This window comes from Taudactylus pleione, unplaced genomic scaffold, assembly GCF_031769625.1.
Source record: "Taudactylus pleione unplaced genomic scaffold, aTauple2 ptg000302l, whole genome shotgun sequence".
NCBI lineage: Eukaryota > Metazoa > Chordata > Amphibia > Anura > Myobatrachidae > Taudactylus > Taudactylus pleione.
Genome location: NW_028284703.1, coordinates 6,717,214 through 6,743,923, shown reverse-complemented (window position 1 = coordinate 6,743,923; position 26,710 = coordinate 6,717,214). Strand labels below are relative to the sequence as shown.

Below are 26,710 nucleotides of genomic sequence, written 5' to 3'. Positions count from 1 at the left end.
GGCGCTTGGATACAACAGGACAATGGGATTTAGGTGTCCCTGGACTGCTTACGGTCTTAGCCAAAGTTTCTGAACTTGACAGTAACTTATTATGAACACGCTGCAGGTGCCGTATAAGGGAGGATGTTCCTAGGTGGTTAACGTCCCTACCCCTACTTATTCCACCTTTACATAAGGTACATATGGCAAGACAGTTGTTGTCCGGATTTGGATAGAAATATTGCCAGACCAAAGAGGTGGAATGCTTGGTCTTCTGCCCAGGCATGACCGTGATGGGCTTTTTCATCCCACGGACAACAACTGTCTCCCCCGGAGCCTGATTTAAACAAACCACATCACCATCAGAATCCTCCTCGCCAACTTCCTCCTCAGCGCCAGTTACACCAGTATCCTCATCCTGTTGTACTTCAACACTGACATCTTCAATTTGCATATCAGCAAGTGGACTGTGGGTGCTCCTTTCAGCACTTGCAGGGGGTGTGCAAATGGTGGAAAGAGCCACCTCTTCCCGTCCAGTGCTGGGAAGGTCAGGCATCGCAACCACCACCACACTTGGACTCTCCTTGGGGATTTGTGATATCTTCTTAGAAAGCACAGTTCTTTGCTGTGCTTTTGCCAGCTTAACTCTTTTGATTTTTTTAGTGGGAGGAGGGCTTCCATCGTCATGTGAAGCTGAACCACTAGTCATGAACATACTATGGATTGACCTTAGCCGTTCCTTGCCACTCCGTGTCGTAAATGGCATATTGGCAAGTTTACGTTTCTCTTCAGCTGATTTAAATGTTTTTTTCAAGGTCATTTTCCTGAACTTTGTCATTTGGGATTGTATGTGCCCTCTATTATGACATTGGGCATCGGCCTTGGCAGACGACGTTGATGGCATGTTATCGTCTATGTCATGACTAGTGGCAGCAGCTTCAGCACTAGGAGGAAGTGGTTCTTGATCTTTCTCTATTTTATTTTTATCGGAGAAAGTTTGGTCCTCCATTTATGTTATATCGATTTGATATATACGTGCGGCTAAACACAGAAAATATTTTTTTATTTTTGCTGGAGAGTAGTGCACTTTGTGGGTTACACCAGCCTTTAAGAAATGAGCCAGCCGGCTCTTTACTTATAGGACACAGGCGCACGCTTGGCGCTGCTCCTCTGTTGATGCACGTGCGGCTACAGCGCACACAATTCACAAACACAGAAAATATATATTTTTTTGGTTTGGAGTGTATTTTGGGGGTTACAGCACCCTTTAACGGTCAAGCCAGCCGGCCCTTTACTTATGACACAGGCGCACGCTTGGCACTACTTTGTTGATGCACGTGCGGCTACTGCGCACACAATTCACAAACACAGAAAATATTTTTTTTTCTGGTTTGGACTGGAGTGTACTTTGGGGGTTACAGCACCCTTTAACGGTCAAGCCAGCCGGCCCTTTACTTATGACACAGGCGCACGCTTGGCACTACTTTGTTTATGCACGTGCAGCTACTGCGCACACAATTCACAAACACAGAAAATAATTTTTTTTTTGGTTTGGACTGGAGTGTTCTTTGGGGGTTACAGCACCCTTTAACAGTCAAGCCAGCCGGCCCTTTACTTATGACACAGGCGCACGCTTGGCACTACTTTGTTGATGCACGTGCGGCTACTGCGCACACAATTCACAAACACACAAAATAATTTTTTTTTTGGTTTGGACTGGAGTGTACTTTGGGGGTTACAGCACCCTTTAACGGTCAAGCCAGCCGGCCCTTTATTTATGACAGAGGCGCACGCTTGGCACTACTTTGTTGATGCACGTGCGGCTACTGCGCAGACAATTCACAAACACAGAAAATAATTTTTTTTTTGGTTTGGACTGGAGTGTACTTTGGGGGTTACAGCACACTTTAATGGTCAAGCCAGCCGGCCCTTTACTTATGACACAGGCGCACGCTTGGCACTACTTTGTTGATGCACGTGCGGCTACTGCGCACACAATTCACAAACACAGAAAATAATTTTTTTTTTGGTTTGGACTGGAGTGTACTTTGGGGGTTACAGCACCCTTTAACGGTCAAGCCAGCCAGCCCTTTACTTATGACACAGGCGCACGCTTGGCACTACTTTGTTGATGCACGTGCGGCTACTGCGCACACAATTCACAAACACAGAAAATATATTTTTTTTTGGTTTGGACTGGAGTGTACTTTGGGGGATACAGCACCCTTTAACGGTCAAGCCAGCTGGCCCTTTTCTTATGACACAGGCGCACGCTTGGCACTACTTTGTTGATGAACGTGCGGCTACTGCGCACACAATTCACAAACACAGAAAATAATTTTTTTTTTGGTTTGGACTGGAGTGTACTTTGGGGGTTACAGCACCCTTTAACGGTCAAGCCAGCCGGCCCTTTACTTATGACACAGGCGCACGCTTGGCACTACTTTGTTGATGCACGTGCGGCAACTGCGCACACAATTCACAAACACTGAAAATTTTTTTTTTTTGGTTTGGACTGGAGTGTACTTCGGGGGTTACAGCACCCTTTAACGGTCAAGCCAGCCGGCCCTTTACTTATGACACAGGTGCACGCTTGGCACTACTTTGTTGATGCACGTGCGGCTACAGCGCACACAATTCACAAACACAGAAAATAATTTTTTTTTTGGTTTGGACTGGAGTGTACTTTGGGGGTTACAGCACCCTTTAACGGTCAAGCCAGCCGGCCCTTTACTTATGACACAGGCGCACGCTTGGCACTACTTTGTTGATGCACGTGCGGCTACTGCGCACACAATTCACAAACACAGAAAATATTTTTTTTTTTGGTTTGGACTGGAGTGTACTTTGGGGGTTACAGCACCCTTTAACGGTCAAGCCAGCCGGCCCTTTACTTATGACACAGGCGCACGCTTGGCACTACTTTGTTGATGCACGTGCGGCTACTGCGCAGACAATTCACAAACACAGAAAATAATATTTTTTTTGGTTTGGACTGGAGTGTACTTTGTGGGTTACAGCACCCTTTAACGGTCAAGCCAGCCGGCCCTTTACTTATGACACAGGTGCACGCTTGGCACTACTTTGTTGATGCACGTGTGGCTACTGCGCACACAATTCACAAACACAGAAAATAATTTTTTTTTTGGTTTGGACTGGAGTGTACTTTGGGGGTTACAGCACCCTTTAATGGTCAAGCCAGCCGGCCCTTTACTTATGACACAGGCGCACGCTTGGCACTACTTTGTTGATGCACGTGCGGCTACATGCGCACACAATTCACAAACACAGAAAAATTTTTTTTTTTTCGTTTGGACTGGAGTGTACTTTGGGGGTTACAGCACCCTTTAACGGTCAAGCCAGCCGGCCCTTTACTTATGACACAGGCGCACGCTTGGCACTACTTTGTTGATGCACGTGCGGCTACTGCGCACACAATTCACAAACACACAAAATAATTTTTTTTTTGGTTTGGACTGGAGTGTACTTTGGGGGTTACAGCACCCTTTAACGGTCAAGCCAGTCGGCCCTTTACTTATGACAAAGGCGCACACTTGGCACGACTTTGTTGATGCACGTGCGGCTACTGCGCACACAATTCACAAACACAGAAAATAATTTTTTTTTTGGTTTGGACTGGAGTGTACTTTGGGGGTTACAGCACCCTTTAACGGTCAAGCCAGCCGGCCCTTTATTTATGACAGAGGCGCACGCTTGGCACTACTTTGTTGATGCACGTGCGGCTACTGCGCACACAATTCACAAACACAGAAAAATTTTTTTTTTTGGTTTGGACTGGAGTGTACTTTGGGGGTTACAGCACCCTTTAACGGTCAAGCCAGCCGGCCCTTTACTTATGACACAGGCGCACGCTTGGCACTACTTTGTTGATGCACGTGCGGCTACTGCGCAGACAATTCACAAACACAGAAAATAATATTTTTTTTGGTTTGGACTGGAGTGTACTTTGTGGGTTACAGCACCCTTTAACGGTCAAGCCAGCCGGCCCTTTACTTATGACACAGGTGCACGCTTGGCACTACTTTGTTGATGCACGTGTGGCTACTGCGCACACAATTCACAAACACAGAAAATAATTTTTTTTTTGGTTTGGACTGGAGTGTACTTTGGGGGTTACAGCACCCTTTAATGGTCAAGCCAGCCGGCCCTTTACTTATGACACAGGCGCACGCTTGGCACTACTTTGTTGATGCACGTGCGGCTACTGCGCACACAATTCACAAACACAGAAAAAAATTTTTTTTTGGTTTGGACTGGAGTGTACTTTGGGGGTTACAGCACCCTTTAACGGTCAAGCCAGCCGGCCCTTTACTTATGACACAGGCGCACGCTTGCCACTACTTTGTTTATGCACGTGCGGCTACTGCGCACACAATTCACAAACACACAAAAAATATTATTTTTTTAGCACTTGGGGGGAGCACCCCTGATGGACAGAGCACCCCCTGGACAACACTACAGCACCCCTTTAGGACTGGGACACTGCACAGGACTTTGGAGTGGACACAGCCCCTATGGAGAACTGACTGCACAACACAGTCAAGCCAGCCCCTATGAACTTTGAAGTAGTGGACACAGCCCCTATTAACAACAGCAGCACAGCACAACACAGCCAGCCCCTATGGACTTTGAAGTAGTGGACAACAGCAGCACAGCGCAGCACAGCACACCACAACACTACTCGGCACTACACTACACTACACATCCCAGCCAGCCCTAACTCCCACCCTCCCTCTTCACTGTCCACAGCCGAGTGAGAAAATGGCGCCGATGCGGGTACCTTATATAGGTTCCAAAACCCGCGAGACTCGGAAGGCGGGATGATGACGTTTTGCCTCGATTTCAGATCCGAGTCAGGCGGGAAAAGTCGAGCCTGACTCGGATCTGCCTCGGATCGGGGGGGCTCGGGGGGGTTCGGATTTCAGAAATCCGAACCCGCTCACCCCTAATTAAAAGGCTGACCGAGGAGAAATAGGAGATAAAGGGGCATATGTATCAAAGCTTGATGTTAGATACAATTGTGAAATATATATCACCAACCAATCAGCTCCAAACTATCATTTCTTAAACACAGCCTGCAAAATGTAAATTAGAAGCTGATTGGTTGGTGATATATATCTCACAATTTTATCTCACATCAAGCTTTGATACATATGTCCCACAGTATCTCCAATCACTTCTTCTAACGCCACCTTATGGCGCACTTACTAAGCGATGAAAAGCTGAGATTTTGGTCGCTTTCCCCTAGAACATTGCGCCATCTGAGGATAGTGCTATGTGTTACTTACCAGTCCTGGTGTCGCTTCCCGCATGCGTGTGCGCCGTTGGTCCAGAATGAGATCTTGCGGTCTCGTGAGATCTTGCGAATGCGAAGCATATCGGCCACCAAGTACCATATTGCATCAGCACTAGGCTGATGTGATACAGCTAGGACAGAGGTGAGTTACTGTGGGGGTCTATGCACTAAGCCTTGGAGATAATTACAGTGAGTGGAGATAAAGTACCAACCAATCAACTCCTAACTGTCATTTCTCAAACACAACCTGTAAAGTGACAGTTAGGCGATGATTGGTTGGCACTGTAGCTCTTTCCAAGGTTTAGTACATAGACCCCTGAGTCACCGTTTTGGCAACTCTCTTGTTAATACATTTAATTTCAGGGCATCCGGCAGTGCTGAGAAAAGTGTCAGGTTAATATATCTTCCTATCCATCAGCAAAGTTAAGTTAAATTAAATTAAATGTTGAAAACTACACACTTATATTCCTGTATATATAACAAATTAGAACACCATGTAATAAATGCAATTCATGTATGACATTAAAAAATAAAAATAAATACTAAGCAACTATGGTTTAATCTGTGTTTTCCATGTTCTTACCATTATTTGTACTCAGGTCCTTGAATGTATCCTGAAGTCCTTTTAGGAGACGAAATGTGTTCTGCAAACTTTCCGTTGTCGTACTCAATTTAGCACAAACGGTTCTGCTGAGGTTGTGAATTAAGAGAGTTAATGAAAATATTTGCTCTTTTAGATCTTCATTATTTTTGGGATGAGAACCTTCCAGTACATCTTTTAAGTTTTCATTGCACTGTGCAATCTGTGCCAGAATCAAAATGAGAGGATCCTCAGCACTTGTTATATCACTTGATGATAATTCCATTCTGACTGTGAAATTATATTATTCTGTTACCAGCTGGGCTTAATCAGGTTGCAGTGAAATCTAAAGTGTGTTTTTATGTCCACCGTTCTGCCTGTAGCAATGATCCAAATAGGCTTACCGCAAGCTGCCAGTCAATGGGTTACTATTGACAGCATGTTGCCAAAGCAACAGGAAGGAGTGGCAGAGGCTGCACAGTACACATAGTGAATTGTCCACGACTGCTGTAAATCATTTTACTGAGTGACATGTGGTTTATTTGAAGTATTTACTTCCACATTGTAACACTGCAAATAAGCAATAATCTCTGTGCAAATAATAACCTTCTGGGGCAACTCTGCAGTATAAACATTATGTGGCTCATTCTGAGTTGGGAGCAAAGCAAAAAAGGCAAGTAACTCTGCAGCCGGACAAACCATGTTATACCCCTTTTACACCAGAGCAAAAACCTGGGTTTTTGCTGGGTCTACCTGGGTCGCAGCTCTTTGTAACAGGGTCCCTGAAAAGTAACCTGGTTCAGTGACCCATCAATCCAACCCAGGTAGCTACCAGGGTTGGACCCGGGATGGACCCGGGTCATGGTGCAGTGTAATCGGTGCGACCCAGGTTATCCGACCTGGGTCATGCCTAAAATGAGCTGATTGGTGGTTGTGGAGCGGTCAACTCCCACTTTTTATGACCTCACAGGTTTAGCAGTGCAGACCCAGGTTCAGTGTGAACAGTGCTGCCCTGGGAGTAACCCAGATCGAAGGTGCAGTGTAAATGGGGTCTGACCTGGGTTGTAACCATGTCCAAAAACCCAGGTCGGAACCGGGTTTTTGGTGGAAAAGAGGTATTACACTGCAAGGGGTGCAAGTACATTTTATTTTTGCATGCAGGGTTAATACTGGCTGCTTTTGCATGTAGCTCACAGATGCTAGACAGCTTTATTTTACACTGCGATTTATATTTAAGTTTGGACATGCTTCTCTCAAATCTAAATCTCTCTGCACATTTCACATCTACCCTTCCTACTGCAGGGCAACATTGTCTTGCCAAGGTGCAGTTACTTCATACTGTACTTGCCTACTTTTTTTTTCTCCTCCACGGGAGAAGCCCAGGGAGGAGAAGCAGGTGAATTTGCAACGGGGGCGGGGCCTGATGGTTTGCGTCATTATGCCCCACCCTCTTCACGATAAATGACCACGATTCGTGAAAATTAAAATAGGGGCAGGGCTAAATGACACTAGTCATAAAGAATCGCATCATTAAGCCCCGCCCCCTACATGGGGACACGCGAGTGCCGCGGAAATTCTCACCATTCTTCCCACTTCGCTAGGAAGTGGGCAGAATGCTGGAGAAATACCTGCTCTCCAGGTGGTGCGGGGGGTTACCCCAAAAAATTGGGAGCCTCCCACGACTTCCAGGAGAGTAGGCATGTATGAGCTACTTGCTGTATTTTTTTGCTTTTATTTTGCACACAAAGGGTCTGATTCTGAGCCGCACAGATCTCTGTTCATGGATGCAAAAGGCGAGTTTTGACATTAGCGAAACAAATTCCCGCATTGGCATAAGGTAGTACATCTGGCTTCCATGGCTGCATGCTACTTAGAGTCCCTATGTCTTCAGAAATTCAATTATTATTTTTCCTCTTGTGGTTTGTTTACGTGTATCAGATGCTTTTTAAACCTGACCTGTTTACAATCTAATTGTTCATCTTTTGCCAAACAGTAAACTGTACTTAAACTTTTTGGACCTTTTCCTGATTTCATTATAACTTAACTTTTTTCCTCCTAAAAGTGCAAATGAATTAGTAGTGATGGCCGCGCAATGCTGCCATTCTGACCATTTCTCTAGCACCTGATAATCACAAACATTGCACTTTGGGGTAGATGTATGAAGCCCAGAAACGGTATCAGCGCACGTTAAGTGTGCTGATACCGTTTCTCCCCGATGTATGATCGGGGGTGTGGGCGGTAAATGACAGGGGCGCTATGTGCCCCTGTCATTATCGGCGCTGCTATCTACAAGATAGCAGCGCCGACAGCCTGGGCTATGTACGAACGGTCAGATCGTCTGACCGTTCGGCCGGCTGTAGCTGTCGTTATCGACAGCTACAGCCTGGCGCTAGCCTATACCCACAGCAGGGACAGCGCTGTCCCTGCTGCCGGCTCCAGGCTGCACGCGGGGATCTCGCGATACTTGCGAGATCCCGCGCATGCTCATTGGAGCCGGCCGGGCCTGACACACATCGCATCAGCACTAGGCTGATGCGATGTGGTCTGTAGCGGGTAGCGCCGGAGGGGGGAGTTAACGCTCCCCCTCTCCGGCCGGTGAGATGTTCACACATCTCACCGGTAGTGCTTCCTGCTTCGCCTCGGTAAAGAGGCGAAGCAGGAAGCGTTATAGCGGCACTTAACGTGCCACTATAATACATCTACCCCCATGTGTGGTACACAGGAAAATCTGCAATGTTGTGTTACCAATTTACCATAGTGCTAAAGAGCGAGTGAGACTGATATACCACTACCAATATAAGATACTGTACTTTTATCATTTGAATAAAGTTAGTAGGATGACGTCTTCCTGAGTGTATGGTGTAAGAACAATAGATAAGTTACACATGTACAATCCCCACAAAAGAATGTTATTATATTATTTAATGTTCATTCATTGTTTTGAATTCTAGAAAAACACACAGGATTATCTTGCTTTTAATCACAATTATCTTTATTCACATTTCTCATGATACACCTAATAGTATCCATTATTTGTTTTTAAATATTTAGCTTTTTTATGCTAATAGATATTTTGTCTAACAACTATAAAGGCTATGTTTTAATAAAGTGCACCACCCAAAAAACAACCTGTTTTCTCTTCTAGTTTTCTATAGGTTACAAGGGGCATTGAGATTGTCTTCATTAATTGTATCATATTTGTGTATTTTAATAACTAAAGTAACGTGAATATTCGGGTTGTTGTTCTTTCATGTTAGTGTTATGAGGGGGTTTGTGGCACATTGGTGTGATGTCACAGCCATGTGCCACACTGTGCCCAATGTGAGTAGCCAAGGACGCTGTCTAGTCTGTCAAGGCAAGAAAAATCAGATGTGGGAGCGTCGCTACAGATTTGGAGGGGGGCAGGGTCAGATATCTGTCCAATCTGGCTGGTTGTAATGAAAACCTGGTAATGTATGGGAGCAAATGACAGTCGATCATATGGTTTTATGGTTTTAAACATTGAAAAAAGGACAAAAAAAATTGTTTAAATTGGTTAAATTTGTGTGCTTTAACCAATTTGTCTGAACAACCATTTTTGGCTATTTTCCAGTGTTTGTGAGCAAATGGACGTTGTGGTAAATTTGACAATTTAGCAGTTCCCATAGTGACCTATAGTTGCGAGTTGAGTCCTGCTCGTTCTCACGGCAAACTTGCACCACAAATTGGATTTGCTACTTTTTGTGTGCACCTCCTGAGCAGGTGAAAAGAGAGGTAAATTCTTTATTGTAAGGTGAAATTGTCATAGGAACAGTGCAGAACCTCTTATACACCCCTCCCTATGAATAACCACGCTCTTGAATGGTTTTAAATAGCATAGGTTGGGCTATAAAAGCTATCACTTTTCAGGTGAGTTTATCTTAAAAGCTCATTAATGGTTTAAATGATGGGGTACAGTACATGTATGTAGAGATGTTGCATTAATGGGAGAGGGGTTTTAGAACTTGCAGATGGGAGCTAAAAGGCATTTTCTCCAACTTTTTACAAAATTGTTTCAATACACTGAAAAATTACTTTACAGACAATTTTCTGTAGCCCAAAATGCAGGAAAAGCACTTACTTGCTATCATTTCTCCAACATTAACATAAACAGAATACGCCCATATCTTTCACAAGACACTGTAAATACTGTAATTCATGCACGCATTATCTCCCACATTGATTATTGCAATAGTCTCCTTACTGGTTTTCCCCAATACAGATTCTCACCACTGCAATCTATTTTGAATGCAGCTGCGAGGCTGATATTCCTTGCTAAACGTTTACCATCTGCTGCTCCACTCTGTCAATCCCTCCATTGGTTACCTATATTCTATCGAATTCAATATAAAATACTTTTACTAACACTTAGGGGTATATTTACTAAAGGTCGATTTTAATCAATTTAAATCAATCAAAAACGATCAACATCAATGTTTTGTTTCTGGGGCTAAATCACACATTTACTAATACTTAAAAAACGAATTCAAAAGTTGTCTGTTAGTAAATGTGTGATTTAGCCCCAGACACACAACATTGATTTTAATCGATTTTAAATGGATTAAGATCGACCTTTAGTAAATATACCCCTTACTGTAAGGCCATTCACAAAACTTCACCAACATACATCTCTTTGCTTATCTCACAATATCTCTCAACCTGACCTCTCCGCTCTGCACAAGATCTGCGCCTAAAGTCATGCTGCTAGGCTAGTTGGCTTTCATTAAATGAACCCTGGTGTGTGTATGTGTTTGAATGTGTCTGGCTCGTATGTACAGTAGTATAGATTGTAAGCTACAAAGGAGCAGTGACTGATGTGAGCTAATAAATATTCTCTGTAATCTATTGCATAATGTGTAGGTGCCATATAAATAATATTAAATAAATAAATCTCTCCTGGTGATTTCTGATTACTAAAGTGAGCAGTCATAGGCAGGGATACATATCAAAATTTATATTTTTCATGTGGATTTTAGTCAGACAGATCTATATTAAGACCTTAACTAGGGCTCTCTGGTCAGCACCATTGCCACCCCATGGCTCTGGCTTCTGGCTGCAGGGTGCCTGGAACAGCACCCTGCAGCCAGTATCGCTATAGCAGTGCTGTAAGTAGCATCCTTGCCATAACTACAGCTGCTCGGAGCATCTTGAAGATGCCTCGGGCACTGCGGTAGTTGTGAATGCCGGCACCCCCGGGAAGGGAGGGTACTATTTACCTGGGCCTGGGCTTCTTGAGGGGCCTGGCGGGGGCCCTGTTCCGGCGCCACCCCCTCCCTTCTCTCTCCCTCACAACAGCCCAGCACACAGCGTGTGCTGAGCTGCAGTGGGAGACTGCTCGTGGCTGCCACAGCAGTCTCTTTTGCTTGTGGGGGGGAGCGATCACACTGATTGTGCCCCCCCTGGCTTTGTGCCAGGCTGGGGGGCTCACAGCTTCACGACGCTACAAGAGTGTGTTTTATTGATTTTTTTGCTCAAGGGGGCATGGACATGCCTCCCGTAATTAGGCCACGCACCTTCTGTACCTGGGCCCAGAAGGGCTCTCTATGGCCCTGGGCCCCACCCCCTTTGTGCATGACATCATGGGCCAGTACAGGGTGCTCAGAGTCCTTGTTACGGCTATGATCCATACAATAATTTGCAATGCCCTGTTCCATCTCCAACATGCCGTGCCCCAACAGCTCCCACTGCTATGGAGTTAGGACAGACCTTAGCTTAACAGGAGAGGAGGGTGGAACCTTCTGCAAGGTCAGAGCCGGCCTGCCATATACTACGCTAGTTAGATTATGCCAGGACATAGGACACCATCCTGCAGAGGGTGATGCCAGAAGCAAGATAAATGCTCCATGCACAGAGCCACCTGGCCACAGTCCGCACAGGACTCTGTGGAAGGATCCCAGGGCTCTTCCTCCACTCTCCTCTGACTCTGGCAAATGCTCCCTGTGATAAAGTCTGCCTACCCCTGCGCAAGGAACACGGCTCATATGGGGGCAGTACAGAGTGGGTGGATTTTTGGGGGATGGCAGAGCGGGGGGAATGGAGCGGGACTGAGGAGCAGCAGGCAGACACAGTTGCCGGGTCCCTTTACTAGTATTAAATACAGTAATTCAATACCTGTGAGTATTACTTTGTTATTGATCCCTGGCTTCATACAGCTGGTGTAATACGTTGACAAAATCATCGGGCTACCTGCTCCCACCAGACAATACACACCATTCTTCTGTCCCTCTCTTATAGAGTCGGCTTCAGTCATTTGCATATGAGTTATGTGCACAGTCTGCAGTTGTTTGGGGGTGGTGATGGGGAGGGGCATATATAAAGCAGATTCGCTGCTACCGATGATGCAGCACTGATCCTTCTTGCGTCTACCTCTGAATCACCCCCATTGTCATGTTTATTGCTCACTAGCTGATGTACCTGGTTTCACCCGAGTAGACCTTAGATATTTACTGTTTCCATTTCCATCTCACCTTTCCAGTAACACATTAAACCTTCACCTCTATAGTAATACATCACTGCTATAGCAAAACAATAACCTCCCTCACCTGTGTACTAACACTATACATTTATCTGTCAAGGTGCCCACACACATAGCAATATTTTACACGATTTGCCCGATTTCGACGAATCGTGATGACAAATCGTGTAAAATATGCCCAAATCGTGAGTGCCCACTCACGATCACGATGCCAGTGCGCGTCCCCGCTGGTCGCACATCGCATCTTCAGATCTGCTGTGCTGTAGGGCAGATTTTCCGATCTGGGACACAATGCACTGGATGCACGATAGATCTTAAGTCAGATTGGACATTTTTTACTCCAAGTCCAGTGGCGGAACTCCCGGAGACAATGGAGTCTTTGGCCGCCGGGCTCCAGCCCTTAAGGGGGCACCTGGCTCCATTGTCCCCCGGGCCATTCTGGTCACTGCTATGGAGATGGAGCGCCGCTGATCGGCGCTCCACTTCCAGCGGCGTCAATATGGAGGGTGCGGTCGCACCCCCTATTTGCCGGGCGCCCGCTGAGTGTGTTACCAGCGGGCACCTGGCTCCTTCTTTCCCCCCGGCGGCAGCCGGAGGAATGGAGCTCACTCCTGAGCTCCGCTTCCTGGTCCCGCAATGCACTATGGGAGTGACATTATGATGTCTCTCCCATAGTTCCGAGGAGCGGGCGCCGGGGACAGAAGGCAGCAGCACTGGAGCGGGGTGTGTGTGCTTGCGGGGGGGGGCTCACTACAGGGGGCATTATTGATGGCTCACTATAGGGGGCATTATTGGGGGCTCACTACAGGGGGCATTACTGGGGGCTCACTACAAGGGGGCATTACTAGGGGCTCACTACAGGGGGCATTACGGGGGCTTTCTACAGGGGGCATTACTGGGAGCACTACAGGGGGCATTGCAGGGGCTTACTACAAGGGGCATTATGGGGGCTTACTATGGGGCATTATGGGGCTTACTACAGGGGGCATTACAGGGGGCACTACAGGGGCTTACTACTGGGGGCATTACTGGGGGCTTTCTACAGGGAGCTTACTACAGGGGGCATTACTGGGGGGTTTCTACAGGGGGCATTACTGGGGGCTTACTACTGGGGGCATTACAGGGAGTTTATTACTGGGGGCTTACTACAGGGGGTTTACTACTAGGAGCACTACAGGGGGCTTACTGTATGAGGACACTACAGGGGCCCTTACTACTGGGGCACTGCAAAGGGGGACCACTACTGGAGGTACTGCATAGGGGGACCATTACTGGGGGGCACTACATAGGTGGAACTGCACAGGGGGACCACTACTGGGAGAACTGCATAGGGGGGCGGCAGCTAGGGCTGGCATAGGTGCTGGGGTGGTGGTACATTTTAATTTGGGGGGGGGCACCAACATTTATCTTGCCTCCGGGCACCTGGGATGAAGTTACGCCACTGTCCAAATCGTGTGTAGAACTGCCGAGGAGCTGCCGGGGGAGAGTTCAGGGGAAATCGCACACATCGTGGGATCGTGTGCAGATCGCCATGTGTGTGGGCACCTTCAGATATCTGTCCAATCTGGGTGGTTGGAATGAAAATCTGGTAATGTATGGGAGCAAACAGCAATCTACCATTTGCTGACAAGCACTGGAAAACAGACAAAAATGGTCGTTCTCAGACAAATTGGTTAAATCAAATGAATGTAACCAATTTGAGCAAACATTTTTGTCCATTTTCCAGTGTTTAAGATCATATGACTGTCATTTGCTCCCATACATTACCAGGTTTTCATTCCAACCAGCCAGATTGGACAGATAATTGTATAGTGTATGCCCAGCTTTAGACCTGCAGCACCTTCAGAGTATATATTCAGAGGTTTGCATCAAGAAAATTGTCATTTGAAAATTAACTGCTTTCACAATGCTGTCCCCCAGCCTAAAGGTGCCTATACATCTGCAACGGATTGTCGCGATGTAACAATGCAATCGGAAAAGTCGATCTTCCGAGTGGAAACGCCAACCACCCACCATCGATGTTCAGCGATCCATCGCAGGATCGCTGAAATTTTACATGTTAAATGTCCCCGATTAGACAATCACGATCAGTTTTTGATCACAGCCGTCAAATCGGGAAAATCCAAAATGTTGGATCTCTGCGATCCTGCGATGCCGGGTTGCAGCATCGCAGGATTGCGGCAATCCGTTGCTGAGGTATGGGGCCCTTAACCCTCCACCCAAAATGAATAACTTGCTGTCCTCACGTTGCGTTATAGAAATCTATTACTAGTTATATAGCACACACATATTATGCAGCGCTTTACAGAGAATATTCAGTCATTCACATCTATCCATGCCCCTGTGGAGCTTACAATCTACAGTCCCTACCACATGTACATACATAGACACTGGGGCAAACTTCATTTGCCAGGATGTTTTTAGATTGTGGGAGGAAACATACACAGACATAGGGAGAACATACAAACTTCATGCAGCCTCATACAGCTCTGGGTCTCACTTTTGCTATAACGCAATCAGATCATATCATCTCCAGCGGAATCAGTATGATTTATCGCCGGTCTCATGTCAAATCCCGACAGCAGAAGCCCTGCAGGGGTGAAGATCCCAAACGTCCAAAGGTAAATATATACTAACCTAATTCTACCCCCTAACCCTAACCCTCCTTAAGGGGTGCCTAACCCTAACCTCCCCCCCATGTGCCTAACCCTAACCCGCCTCTAAGTGCCTAAACCTAACCTCCCCTTCCCCGCAGCCTGACCCTAAATCTCCCGGGAGGGTGCCTAACCCTAACCTTCCCACAGGGTTGCCTAACCCTAACCCTCCCTTCCCCTAGTCTAACCCTAATCTCCAGGAGGGGTGCCTAACCCTAAATCCCCCGTGGGAACCCCTAACCTAACCCCGCCCCTGCGGCTGTACATGCCCGGCTTACCTTCAATCGGTAAGCTGGGTGTCGGGCTCCCGTCGTAGCATACTTACCTACCTATCAGAATCTCTTCCTGGGAGAAGCCCGGGTAAGAGAAGCAGCAGGGGGTCGATGGGGGTGGGGCCTAACGAATCACGTCATTAAGCCCCACCCCCTTGTGGCAAAACTGTCGCGATTGGGTAAAATTTACATAGGGGGCGTGGCCAAATGCTGTGATTCATGCAGAATCACATATTAAGCCCCGCCCCCTTCACGGAGACCCGTGATCGCCACGGGTATTCTCCTCATTCTGCCCACTTCACTAGGAAGTGGGCAGAATGCGGGAGAAATGCCTACCCTTCCGGGGGTGCGGGGGGGTACCCCCAAAAATCGGGAGCCTCCCGCGAAAACTGGGAGGGTAGGCATGTATGCGTTGTAGGTCTAATGACAGGCGTCAGGATTTCGACGCCTGTCATTAGACAGTTGCCGGGATTAGACAATTGGGAAGCCGACGGTCGGGATTACGTCCGTTGACTTCCCGACTGCTTCCCTCTCCAGCTACATTGTATTTTTTCTCCTGTGCAGTGATGCTTCCCTGCCAAACATACATATATTTAGACTCCTGCTTTTCTCGTATCTTCCATATGAATTAGGCCCTTGAAAATGATATGTAGTTATTGTTTGACGTGTTTAAGCATAAAATCTCAAACCTCAAGACTCTATAAAGTAATTTTCTTCTTTCTAATTACATATTGACTCCTGTGGGAGATGTTGATCTGCATCTCCTCCTGTAAAACACTCAAAGCCATCTGTCTATAATTATCTTTATCCCCAAACAGGACACAGACCTTTTATCTGTTTGTTTAGAATTAACCTTTAATTCACAAACTGCTTGTTTAACATTGCTACAGATCTCAGGTTTTAGTTTCTTTTCTTAGCCATTAATGAATCTTTTAAACTAGTCTCTACATGTCTCCGAATTATCTGCAGCTGTATCTAAGTACAGGTAAATTCCATTTGAAAAGGCTTTTGCATTCATATGTCATGTAAACCCCTGTTTGACTGGTGTGTGGTTGTGGTGTATATCTCTGCTGCTGTACATCTACCACTGAAATATTTATTGGACAGCCGCCCGGCTGTAGCTCAGTCTCTCTCACCTCAGGCTTCTGTAAGTGGACAGCACACGGGTGATACTGCACAAGTGTTTAATAACAGCAAGGTGCATGTACTGCAGATCAGGGCCTGATACAGAGGTGGATGTAGGGTTGATATCACACGCAGTTGGCTAATGTTTGAAGTTCGTGCATGTGTTTGAGTTGCACTGTGCATGCTTCCTAACTTTTGTACTGTACAGACTTGCAGAACAAAATCAGATAAACAGTAGCAGAAATGCAAGAGCCGTTCCTGGATGGTGACTGGGAGGTAACAGAGGGGTAGCTAAAAAGATGCATGGAGATGTTGCATTTTATGGGAGAGTCAGAGGCATGTCACGGGCGTGTCACTGAAAGCTGCTACATACACAGATGCACAGTCACCATTGGTGTAACTATAGATAAAGGGTGCAAAGGGTGTGCTTGCTATGGGGCCCGGAAGCTTAGAGGGCCCACCGGCCTAGCAAGCAACACCCTCACCCTGCCAAGGACAGCGCCAATGTAAATTTTAATCAGGAGCCAGTCGCGAGCCAGTAGGAACTTGTAGACCAGCAGCCAATCAGCAGTGGCTGTGGTCCGCGAGTTCCGATTGGCTTGCAACTGGTGCCTGATTAAAGATTACATCGGCCCCCTTATACCCCTTTCACCGCAAAAATAACCCGGGATATCGCTGGGTCGACCCGGGTTGAGGCGCAATGTGAACGCACCACTTGAAAAATTCCCGGGATAAGCAACCCGGGATTTCAACCCTGCAATCGAGCAGGGTTGAACTCAGGAACAAGCCGGGTTGATGTGCAGTGTGATTGGGCCATACACGGGTTATCCAACCCAGTACTCGGCAAACAGCTCTGATTGGATGTTTGTGTGTCTCCCTTGATGATGTCATCAGCCAGAGCCCTGGACACACACACAGCACACTGCAAACAACAACAACAGAGGCAGCATTCTTGCAGTTAAAGGCTTTATCTCCAAAATCAGCACTACAGCCACGTTGATTTGGAGTGATGACGAAGTGAGGGAGTTGCTGGCCATAAGGGTCGAGGAGAAAATGAAAAGACAAATCACAGGCACAGTCAAAGACGCTGCTTTATAAAAACATAGCAAAGATACTGGAATCCCTCTGCTTCCAGAGGACTCAGCAGCACAATTTTTGAAAGTACATGACCACAATAGAAATAGAAGTGGCGCTACCCGCTTAGACTGACAATACTATGACATATGTTCTAGTATATTTGGACACACTGCGTTATGTAAACCGATCAGTCTGTCATCCAGCAGGGGAAAGCAGCATGGCCTCTGACACAAAAACCACCAGCAGCATGCCTGCCTCCCAAGCATGCCCATCAGCAGGGCCGGATTGAGGGCCACATGGGCCTGGAGCTGAAAATGATTAAGGGCCTATTTTGAAAAGTGTGACCAGTGCTGTATGGTGTTGCCAGAGCCACATGGGCATATACACCCGCTATAATCTCAACACCAATGTCTCCGTAAATATGTAAAAGAAAAATAATTCTATTTTGTGAGGTAACTAGAAATACAATTTTACTACTTATGATTTATGGCTGACCATGTGGACAGCAGATGGTCAGTCAACATTATGCTGTCATGATGATGGGCCTATTTTTATTTGGAGGCCTGGAGCTGTAGCTCCAACCGCCCCATTGTTAATCTGGCCCTGCCCATCAGCCTCCCAAGCATGCCCATCAGTCTTGCAAATATGCCCATCCTCGCCACTGTTACTACCAGATGACCCAGCCGACAAAATTCCACAAGGTTCTGCAGCCCATGATGACAGCGCTTTAGCAAGCATTCAGGCGGTTGTTGAGACACAGGCCGGTGCCAGTGGGACGCCCACAAATACCCAAACCCCAGTTTTATGCAAAAACTGTAAGTATTAAATTAAAATACAAAACACATAACACCCTGGATTACATGTATGAAGCAGTGGAAAAGGTGGACAGGTGTGTCAGTGGAGAAGTTTCCTATGGTAACCAATTAGTTCTCATGGATAACTTCTCCACTGTAAATTCATTTTTAACACATAAACACAATTATTAATTCATACAGTTCAAATAAAACATAAAAAAAATATATACCTGTTGCAGAGTGTAGCTTGTGTGCAGGTGGGAGAAGGCCACAAACACGTTTGCTAACATCACTGCTATTTGTATATACGCTCACTGATGACTCTAATTTTATGGCTTTTCTTCCTTTTCTTTCTTCCTTCTTCCTTCTTTTCTCAAAAGAGAAAAAGACCCAATAAAACCGAGCAAGCCGCCCGTGTAATGACAAGTGTCCTGATTGAAAAATGACAGGAAATGAATGCTGCAATGTCTGCACAGGAAGACGCTCATCTAGACAAATTTCTGCAGGCAGAGCGTGATATGCAAAATTCATTTGTTACCCAGCTCATAGGCATGATGGATCGTCACTGTAGGGAATCATATGAACGCCATAGGGTATCCCAGTCACGGTCAAACCTAGGTCACAGCCCCACCACAATAGCAGGGTCCAAACTACCCAAATCAACCTTATCCCCAGTACAATCATGCCCATTACTATGACCATATTCAACCTCCTGAAAGCCAGGAAAATTCTGAGTATCATGTTTACAGGAATTTACCATAACTACTTTTTTATTTTCAAATATTTTGCCAAATACCTAGGCCTTCTGGTGCTAAAATTTTATATATTTTACCTATGTGGACTTTAAGTAGGCAATGCTTTTACTAAAAATGTGTGTATATATATATATATATATATATATATAAAACAATATATATATATATATATATATAGTATCCAGACACATGCATATATATATTATATATACACATGCATATAGATATGTACACACATACATATGTCGCACAAATTCCTCACACATACGTTACACATACACATACCTGGCAGCAGCTGCGGGTTGTAGAGATGGGGCTGGGACCTGGCACTGTCATTAGGCTCCTCCCTCTAGCGGTAAAATGCAGTGATTCGCGGGTCAATTGGGAAGAGGCGGGCCAAATGATGCAATTCTAATGGATTTGCATCATATTGGCTCCGCCTCCTCCGATTGACCCTCAAATCGCAGCTTTTTGCCATGAGGGGGGCGAGGCTTAATAATATGGCACTCCTCTCATCTGTCAGGGGGGTTTCTGGGCAGAGCCGGCCCTAGCCAATTTGGTGCCCTAGGCAAAATTTTGACTGGTGCCCCCTAGCATAGATTACACCACCACCCCCTCCCTTTTTATAGTCAGTTACTGTCAGACGCACCACTGACAAAACCAATCTTTGCCATCAAGCCTTTCCCCCAGCTAGCCTGCTAAATTTATTGATGCTGTGGCTGGCTGTGCTTTATTGTTATTTGTGTTTACTTAGTGAATCCCTGAGCGCTGCGGGCAGCAACCTGCGTTATTTACAATGGCTGGCTGTGGTGGCTTGGACAAGATGGAGGTGGAGCCGTGAGTTGTTACTCGCGGTTCTGTTCCGCAAAGGCCATTGGGAGGTGTGGCAGCGGCTGGGCAAGCGTAGCATGCCCTCCCGTGGCCATCTTAGCTCCTCCGACCTGTACTGTCAGAATGAGCTTCTATGCAGAAGCTCATTCTGACTTAGGGGCCGGACAGATGCGGATCCCAGTCACATGACCGGCCGCCGCATGGCCATCCGCTGTGCTGCCCGAAAGGAGAGCTCTGATCCCGGCAGCGCGCTGGGGGAATCAATGGGTAGCTGTTGCCGGCGTGCTCTGGGTAGGTGGGACTGGGAGCAGCGGCTAACGGCAGGCTGGCGACAGGCGGCGGGGGGTAGGACAGACAGGCAGAGGCAGCCGCACGCAGAGCTCAGCCCAGTGGAATGCCCCTAGCATGCTGAGTCGCCCCTAGGCATTTGCTTATAATGCCTATGCCTAGGGCCGGCTCTGTTTCTGGGTACTCAGAAACCTCCCCTGTGTGCGCTACTGGTCAGAGAAATTTAATTCTGACTCCTGCACGGCCCATTCTGGCAGAAAATGCTCCTTCCTAAGCTCACATATGTTGCGCAGTACACAACATGCAGCTACAATGTCAGGTATGATCCGGAGGTCAGAGAAAGAAGGAAATTACCAAGCTCAAAATTTGCACAGGAAAAAGAGTATAATGATGATATTCTAAATATTTAAAACAGATGCCATAAAAAATAATAAAAAATAAATCTTTTAATAAGAAGAATAATAAGGATAACAATGGTTACGTACTGTATAGTATGATACAATATTACTTGCTTTGAACCGATGAGTAAACAATAATCACAAATCAGAAGCAGATGTTCAGAGCTCTATGTATATAATGTAACACAGTGTTTAACTTTTTTATCAACAATGTGTCTTTCTTTAAATAGACATATCACATTCTATGCAAAACAAATGTAGGAGCAAAATAAAAAAGATATTTTTAATTTAATATAGCCACATCCGGCTAATTAGAAAAGTAGTAAAACACAAAAAATTGTGAATAAAAAATATTTTGTTTCTCCCTCAACAGTTCTTAATTGTTGTAATAACCAAGGTGTTTATGAATCCGGCCACCATAAATGTGAAAATCCGCTGTAGTTAGTAAGTAGTAGTTAGTAATCCCTGTGGTGCCACTTACTTGTGTATATCAGCACTTTATATGAATGTTCCACAGGACATTGTTTTTATATGTATAGTGCATTAAAACACAGTGGTGTACATCCAATATATTTTGTGGAAAAAAGGTCTGGTATAGATGCTAAGCACTATAGATTATATCAAGTAGTAACTGATTTCACCAGTCAGCATGTAATAATACTTTCAAGGAGAGACTCACTTTTCAGTTGTTAATTTGCTTGACAATGGAAGAACCTGTATGGATGCTGTATGGAGCAATGACCAAGACTACATGGATCGCACCTGTGTTCCAGGAAACTGACCTGATTAGGTGCTCACTCTAGATCTGCGGTCTTTTCAGCTGCTGCACCAGGACGTTCCGTAAGTGTTTAGTCGGAGAACTGGAGCTTTCCAGGTTGTGCCTCCGTGGCGGGCAGCTTCGCCGTGAAGTGCTTTATTTTTATATCCACAAATTGGATGACTCTGGCAGTCACAGAGTGGATAGGGAATCAAGTGGAACTTTGAGGGTAAACAGTGTTGAGGAAGATAAATGTAGATGTCCCTAATGCGTTTCTTCAATTTAGGATTTCTTCAGAGGGCATTTTCAACGGCCATCCTGGCTGAACGCAGGGTGTGGGTAAAAGTAATTTGTTCTGGGCTCAACTGCACATATTGCGTGAAGCCCTTCATCAGCCAGCGCCGTAAATCGTAGGCTGCATCCTCAATAATGTGAATGGGGATCTCCACCCCATCGATAGTCCTGTGTCTTTTAGCACATGACATCATTGTAATAGAAAATAGAAAATCACAGTATGTACAATTGATAAATTGGTGGATAAGTTTCAGCTGGGCTGTGGATGTAAAGCTAACATTCACATACACTGTGCTGCCACAGCGAACAAGTACAGATAAAAAAATAAGTATAACTATGGCTATTCACAAATTGCCTGCTATGACAGATGAGTTAAATATGACACAATCTGAAAATGAATATTATTTTCTTACCTCTCTTGGGAAAAGCTTTCCGCCTCGGTCATCCTCTGCTAGGCAGTACAGATTTGAATTTGCAAGGACTCTCGAGTCATGTGCTCATCCGGGCCACCCAATAAAGACATCTGTGAAGTTTTAAATAATGTATAATAATAATGAATAATAGTTTTTCAAAAAAGGAAACACATTAGTACATATGTACACATTCACTGGTAAAATGCTTACTAATACTTGTGGTCCACAGCGGCCTGTAACATGATGGAATGCCAGCCTTTCCTATTATAATAGACTGCCGGGTTGTCATGGGGAGCAATGATGGGGATGTGTGTGCCGCCTATGGCACCTGCACACTGTGGATACCCACGCCTCAGGAAACCTTGTATTGTGTCCTTTAAGCACTCTCCTTGCGGCAGGTTAATGAACCGCTGGTAGAGAGTATCCAGCAATGCCCGTATCACCTGGTACACTATGTTGCAGTGTGGATATCCCCATGGGCACCGAGAGGGGGAAGGAGCGGGTACAGTTTACCAGAGCCCGGACTTGCTAGAGGGGTCCAGTGGGGCCCGGGTCCGGTGTTGCCCCCCCTCCCTCACAGCAGCTCAGCACACAGCTTGTGCTGGGCTGCAGTGTGAGACTGCTCGCGGCTGGTGCAGCAGTCTGAAAGGGGTCTGACCCAGATCACTACAAGGTTGGAGCCGGGTTTGTGATGTTTGAAGCTGGGGGGAGGCGTGGCTGTGATAATGTCCAAGGCCATGCCTCCTCCCAGCTTCAGTAAGTTCAGTGAGGAGAGATTGAGCAGCGCACCTGGCTCAGGAGTGCGGGACTGGGGGAGGGGGTGGGAATATATAGACCTATTGGTCCATATATCTGGTGTTTCAAAATACCCATTCTACATCATTTTTTTCTTTATACTATATTATAACCATATGTTTGTGCTTGTTATAACATTTGGATTGCATATTATGTTTATTAGACTTTTTAATTGATACATTTATATATGTTGGTTTTTCTTTTTTTGGTTAATTTACATTGCATTTATGCACCGTATTTTCTAGAAAATTGCTTTTAGGTTTGTTTCTCTTGGAATCTTTCCTGGGAGACTACCCAGGGTATACGGCACCATTTCTATTATATGCATGTATATATTTTTTATTTTGGTTTCATATTAAATTATTTTTGCAATTTTTAAGTATTGTGTACACAACACACAGGGATTGTCCCTAGACATTTGTGTTTTTCTCAATTTTTTATTTTTTGTTCTATGGGGGCCCGCGTACCTCTGGGTACACCCCTGACAGTCGCTCACATAGAAGGCCATAGTGAGATGGAGAAACTGTGCCTGCCATAGGGCTGGTGCAAGTTTCGATATATGGTGGCGTCTAAAGACCCACCAAACGGAAATGCAGCATCTTATGGCTCTGCAAGTGGGCATCTTAGTCCTTGTACATTCGGACACATGGATGTACACAAGGGAAGGGCTTTGCAGCGGCATTAGCATAAAATACTTGACTGCTGCAAAATACACAGCAGCGGCCAAGTCTGCCTCCACATCTGAATCAGCCCCAGAGTTTGTAGTGGTACAATATTTAGTTATTGGTGTTGAAATTAATTTGCATGGGGTAACCCACTAATATGACAGATTAATGCTAGCTTCCACATTATGATCAAAGCCTGAGGATCCTGGGTTTCGTTTCCACCACCAGCCAATCACAAGCCGTCAGTCTAGAAAAATGTTTGTGATTGGCTGTCAATAAAGGGTATGTCCAGAGGCACACTGCTTTGATCATTTCTGTTGATTGTTTTTAACTTTTTAAAATTTTCTTTTTGTTTGTTTTTTTCAAATACTTAAGAAGGAAGAACATATTTTATTTCCTCACTGAACTACAATAAGTCATTATTAATGGAAAATAAGATTTCATTTTTAAAAAAAGGGAATTTGGGTTTTAGGTCATCTTTTATATAATGTAAGTTTATATTTTTAAAGTGTTTGTGCTGACTTGTTATTATGTTATGTTATAACTTGTTATAATGGGGAGGAGTTTTATTGAGCTGTGGGCCTGATTAAGGTTGGTTCGCAAGACTGCGTTTGCACGTACCCCACTCGCTGCGAAAATATGCTCATGAATGCAATCGCACGGCAACTGCAGTTCTATACCAAGACGCCCACCACTGTATAAAGCCGACCACTTCCCATGACATGCATCCGCAAGTCAGCGAATAACATCGAGTAACATCGGAACCATCCACACAGTTGTGGTTGACCTGACCCTACCGCACAAACTGCTAAGCTTCCTGTCACCATCTAGACCTCTGCCAGTGTATGCTATTACAGGGGCTTAATTATGCACGCCCCTGTAACAGCGTTTAAATGCCCAGGCACGCCTGCATTTCTCTGACCACCTCCGTCACCACCATCAAATGGTCACTTCCTGTCAATCACTGCTTGCTCACTACAAACGCTTCCCGATCGCAGTGGGCAGTTCTCGCAAGCGCACTGCGTTTTATATGCATGAGCAGAATGCAAACATCGGCTGGCTGCGTGCAAACGCAGCCTTGCGAAACAACCTGAATCAGGCCCTGTGTCGATTGAAGTTGACATTCAATGGGTCCCAATATCCTTAATAACACTGGCCCCTCCAACCTCAAGGCTAAAGTTATGCTGTGTATAATGTATTACACCTAGAGACTTCACAGCTTTTATATTAATCTGGCAAAAGCAACAATTAGGAATTTGGGGGGCAGCTGGTGGGGATTGTGAAGGGGTTTCTGTGTTCCTACACGGATGGTGATTTCATTTTAGCTTTTTGTAACTACTATACTGCATGTAACAATTTACTTTTAAAGGACCACTTACCTAAAATTTAGTTTACATGCAAAAACTTTGGAAACTAATTGTGAACTAACTGACACAAAATAGTGATAAAAAAACCAAAACAAAACATAGGCCTAGACTTACCATCCCGCTGTTTGTCAATGATGGCTTTGAAAGATGGATCATCGGTGGCTTTGACAAACTACAGAATAGTAAATGTACAGATTTGTCCACATACAGTACACCTATGCTTAAATCAGTGTTATTTGGTGCGCTACAGACTTTGAGACTAAGCCATAACATGTGTCTCACCACAGACTTTTTCACCAAATATTAGTCACATTAATAATGCAATAAAATTACTAGAGATGAGCGGGTCTGGTTCTCCGAGAACCGAACCCACCCGAACATAGGGGATCCAAGTAGGATCCGAGTCCGGCTGGGTTTTTCACGCTAACGGAATCCAAAACGAGGCAAAATGTCATCATCCCGCTGTTAAATTCTCGTTGGTTTTGGATTCTATAAAGGTCCCGGTGATCGGCTCCATTTTCACTCCAGCTGTGGATAGTGTACAGAGAACAAACATGCTCTGTGCTGCTCTGTCTGTTCAAGGGTGCAGTGGTATCAGACTGGGGCTCCAGTACATAAAGGGGGATGCTGCTGTGTCACTGTTGACCTGTCAATCAAGGGGCTGGGGTGGCTGCAGTAAATAAAGGACTGCTGCTGTGTTGCCCATAAAGGGGCTTGTGCTGCTGTATATAAAGGGGGGGATGGTGCTGCTGTGTCACTGCTGTCCTGTCAATCAAGGGGCTGCAGTACATAAAGGGATGCTGCTGTATTGTCCATAAAGGGCCTGGGGCTACAGTACATAAAGGGGGCTGCAGTACATAAAGGGCTGCTGCTGTGTTGTCCATAGAGGGTCTGGGGCTGCAGTACATAAAGGGGTGCTCTGTCATCCATGGGTGCTCGGTCAATCCAGAGGTGCTCTTCCCCAGTATAATAAAAATAAAAAAAGTTAATTAAAATTAATAATTATCATTCCACATAAAATAAAAAAATATTTTTTTTGTGTGTGTTTGCTAGCTACAATATTATTGTCTGGTGACACCGCCCGCCAGACCACAGTTTATCGTCCACGTATTTGTGACTCTGCAGGTGGTCCGTCCGCACTCCGTAGGGGTGTTTTATTGTCCATAAATGGGTTCTGTGTTGTTTATAAAAATATTATTTTTTTTTCAGTTTTTGTTTGTGTTTGCTAGCTATGCTATTATTGTTCGGTGACACTGCCGGCCAGGCCACAGTTTATCATCCATGTGTTGTGACACTATAAATCATAGTGCAGTGTGTTATTCTTATTCATAAAACATATTGTGACACTAAGGTGTAAATTTACTAACATGGGAGTTCTATTAAGAAGTGGTGTTGCCCATAGCAACCAATCAGATTCCAGGTATTATCTTTTAGAAGGTGCTAGATAAATGAGAAGTAGAATCTGATTGGTTGCTATGGGCACATCACTTCTTAATAGAACTCCCATCTTAGTAAATTTACCCCTAAGTGGTAGCGCAGTGTTTTACTCATAAAAAAATCTTGTGACACTGTAAGTGGTAGCGCAGTGTGTTATTCTTTTCTTATTCATAAAAAAATATTGTGACACTGTAGGTCATTGATACCACAATGTAATATTTTAAATTGGTACAAATTGATGTGTGGGCTATACCCCACTTAATTTGTGTTTGTTGATATGGAGAACGATCAGTTGAGAGGATAGCAGGAACCACATAGTAGTGCTGGAGGTGCTGCCAGTGCCATCAATCATGATGATACTAGTCCATCTGCATCATCTACTAAAGACAATGCCATAGGGAATATAGGGCTTAAGTCAG

General features: G+C 45.3%; 1 protein-coding gene across 1 annotated transcript in view; it reads right to left on the bottom strand.

Moving 5' to 3' along the window:
• DTHD1 (death domain containing 1) overlaps window positions 1–6,167 on the bottom strand; it is an 81,711-nt gene extending 75,544 nt beyond the window's left edge. Inside the window, exon 1 of the mRNA XM_088442012.1 lies at window positions 5,880–6,167. Within this exon, the coding sequence (XP_088298138.1) occupies window positions 5,880–6,162 (283 nt within the window). The 5' untranslated portion in view covers window positions 6,163–6,167. The remainder of the gene's footprint in view (window positions 1–5,879) is intronic.
• Between the last annotated feature and the right edge of the window lie 20,543 nt (window positions 6,168–26,710).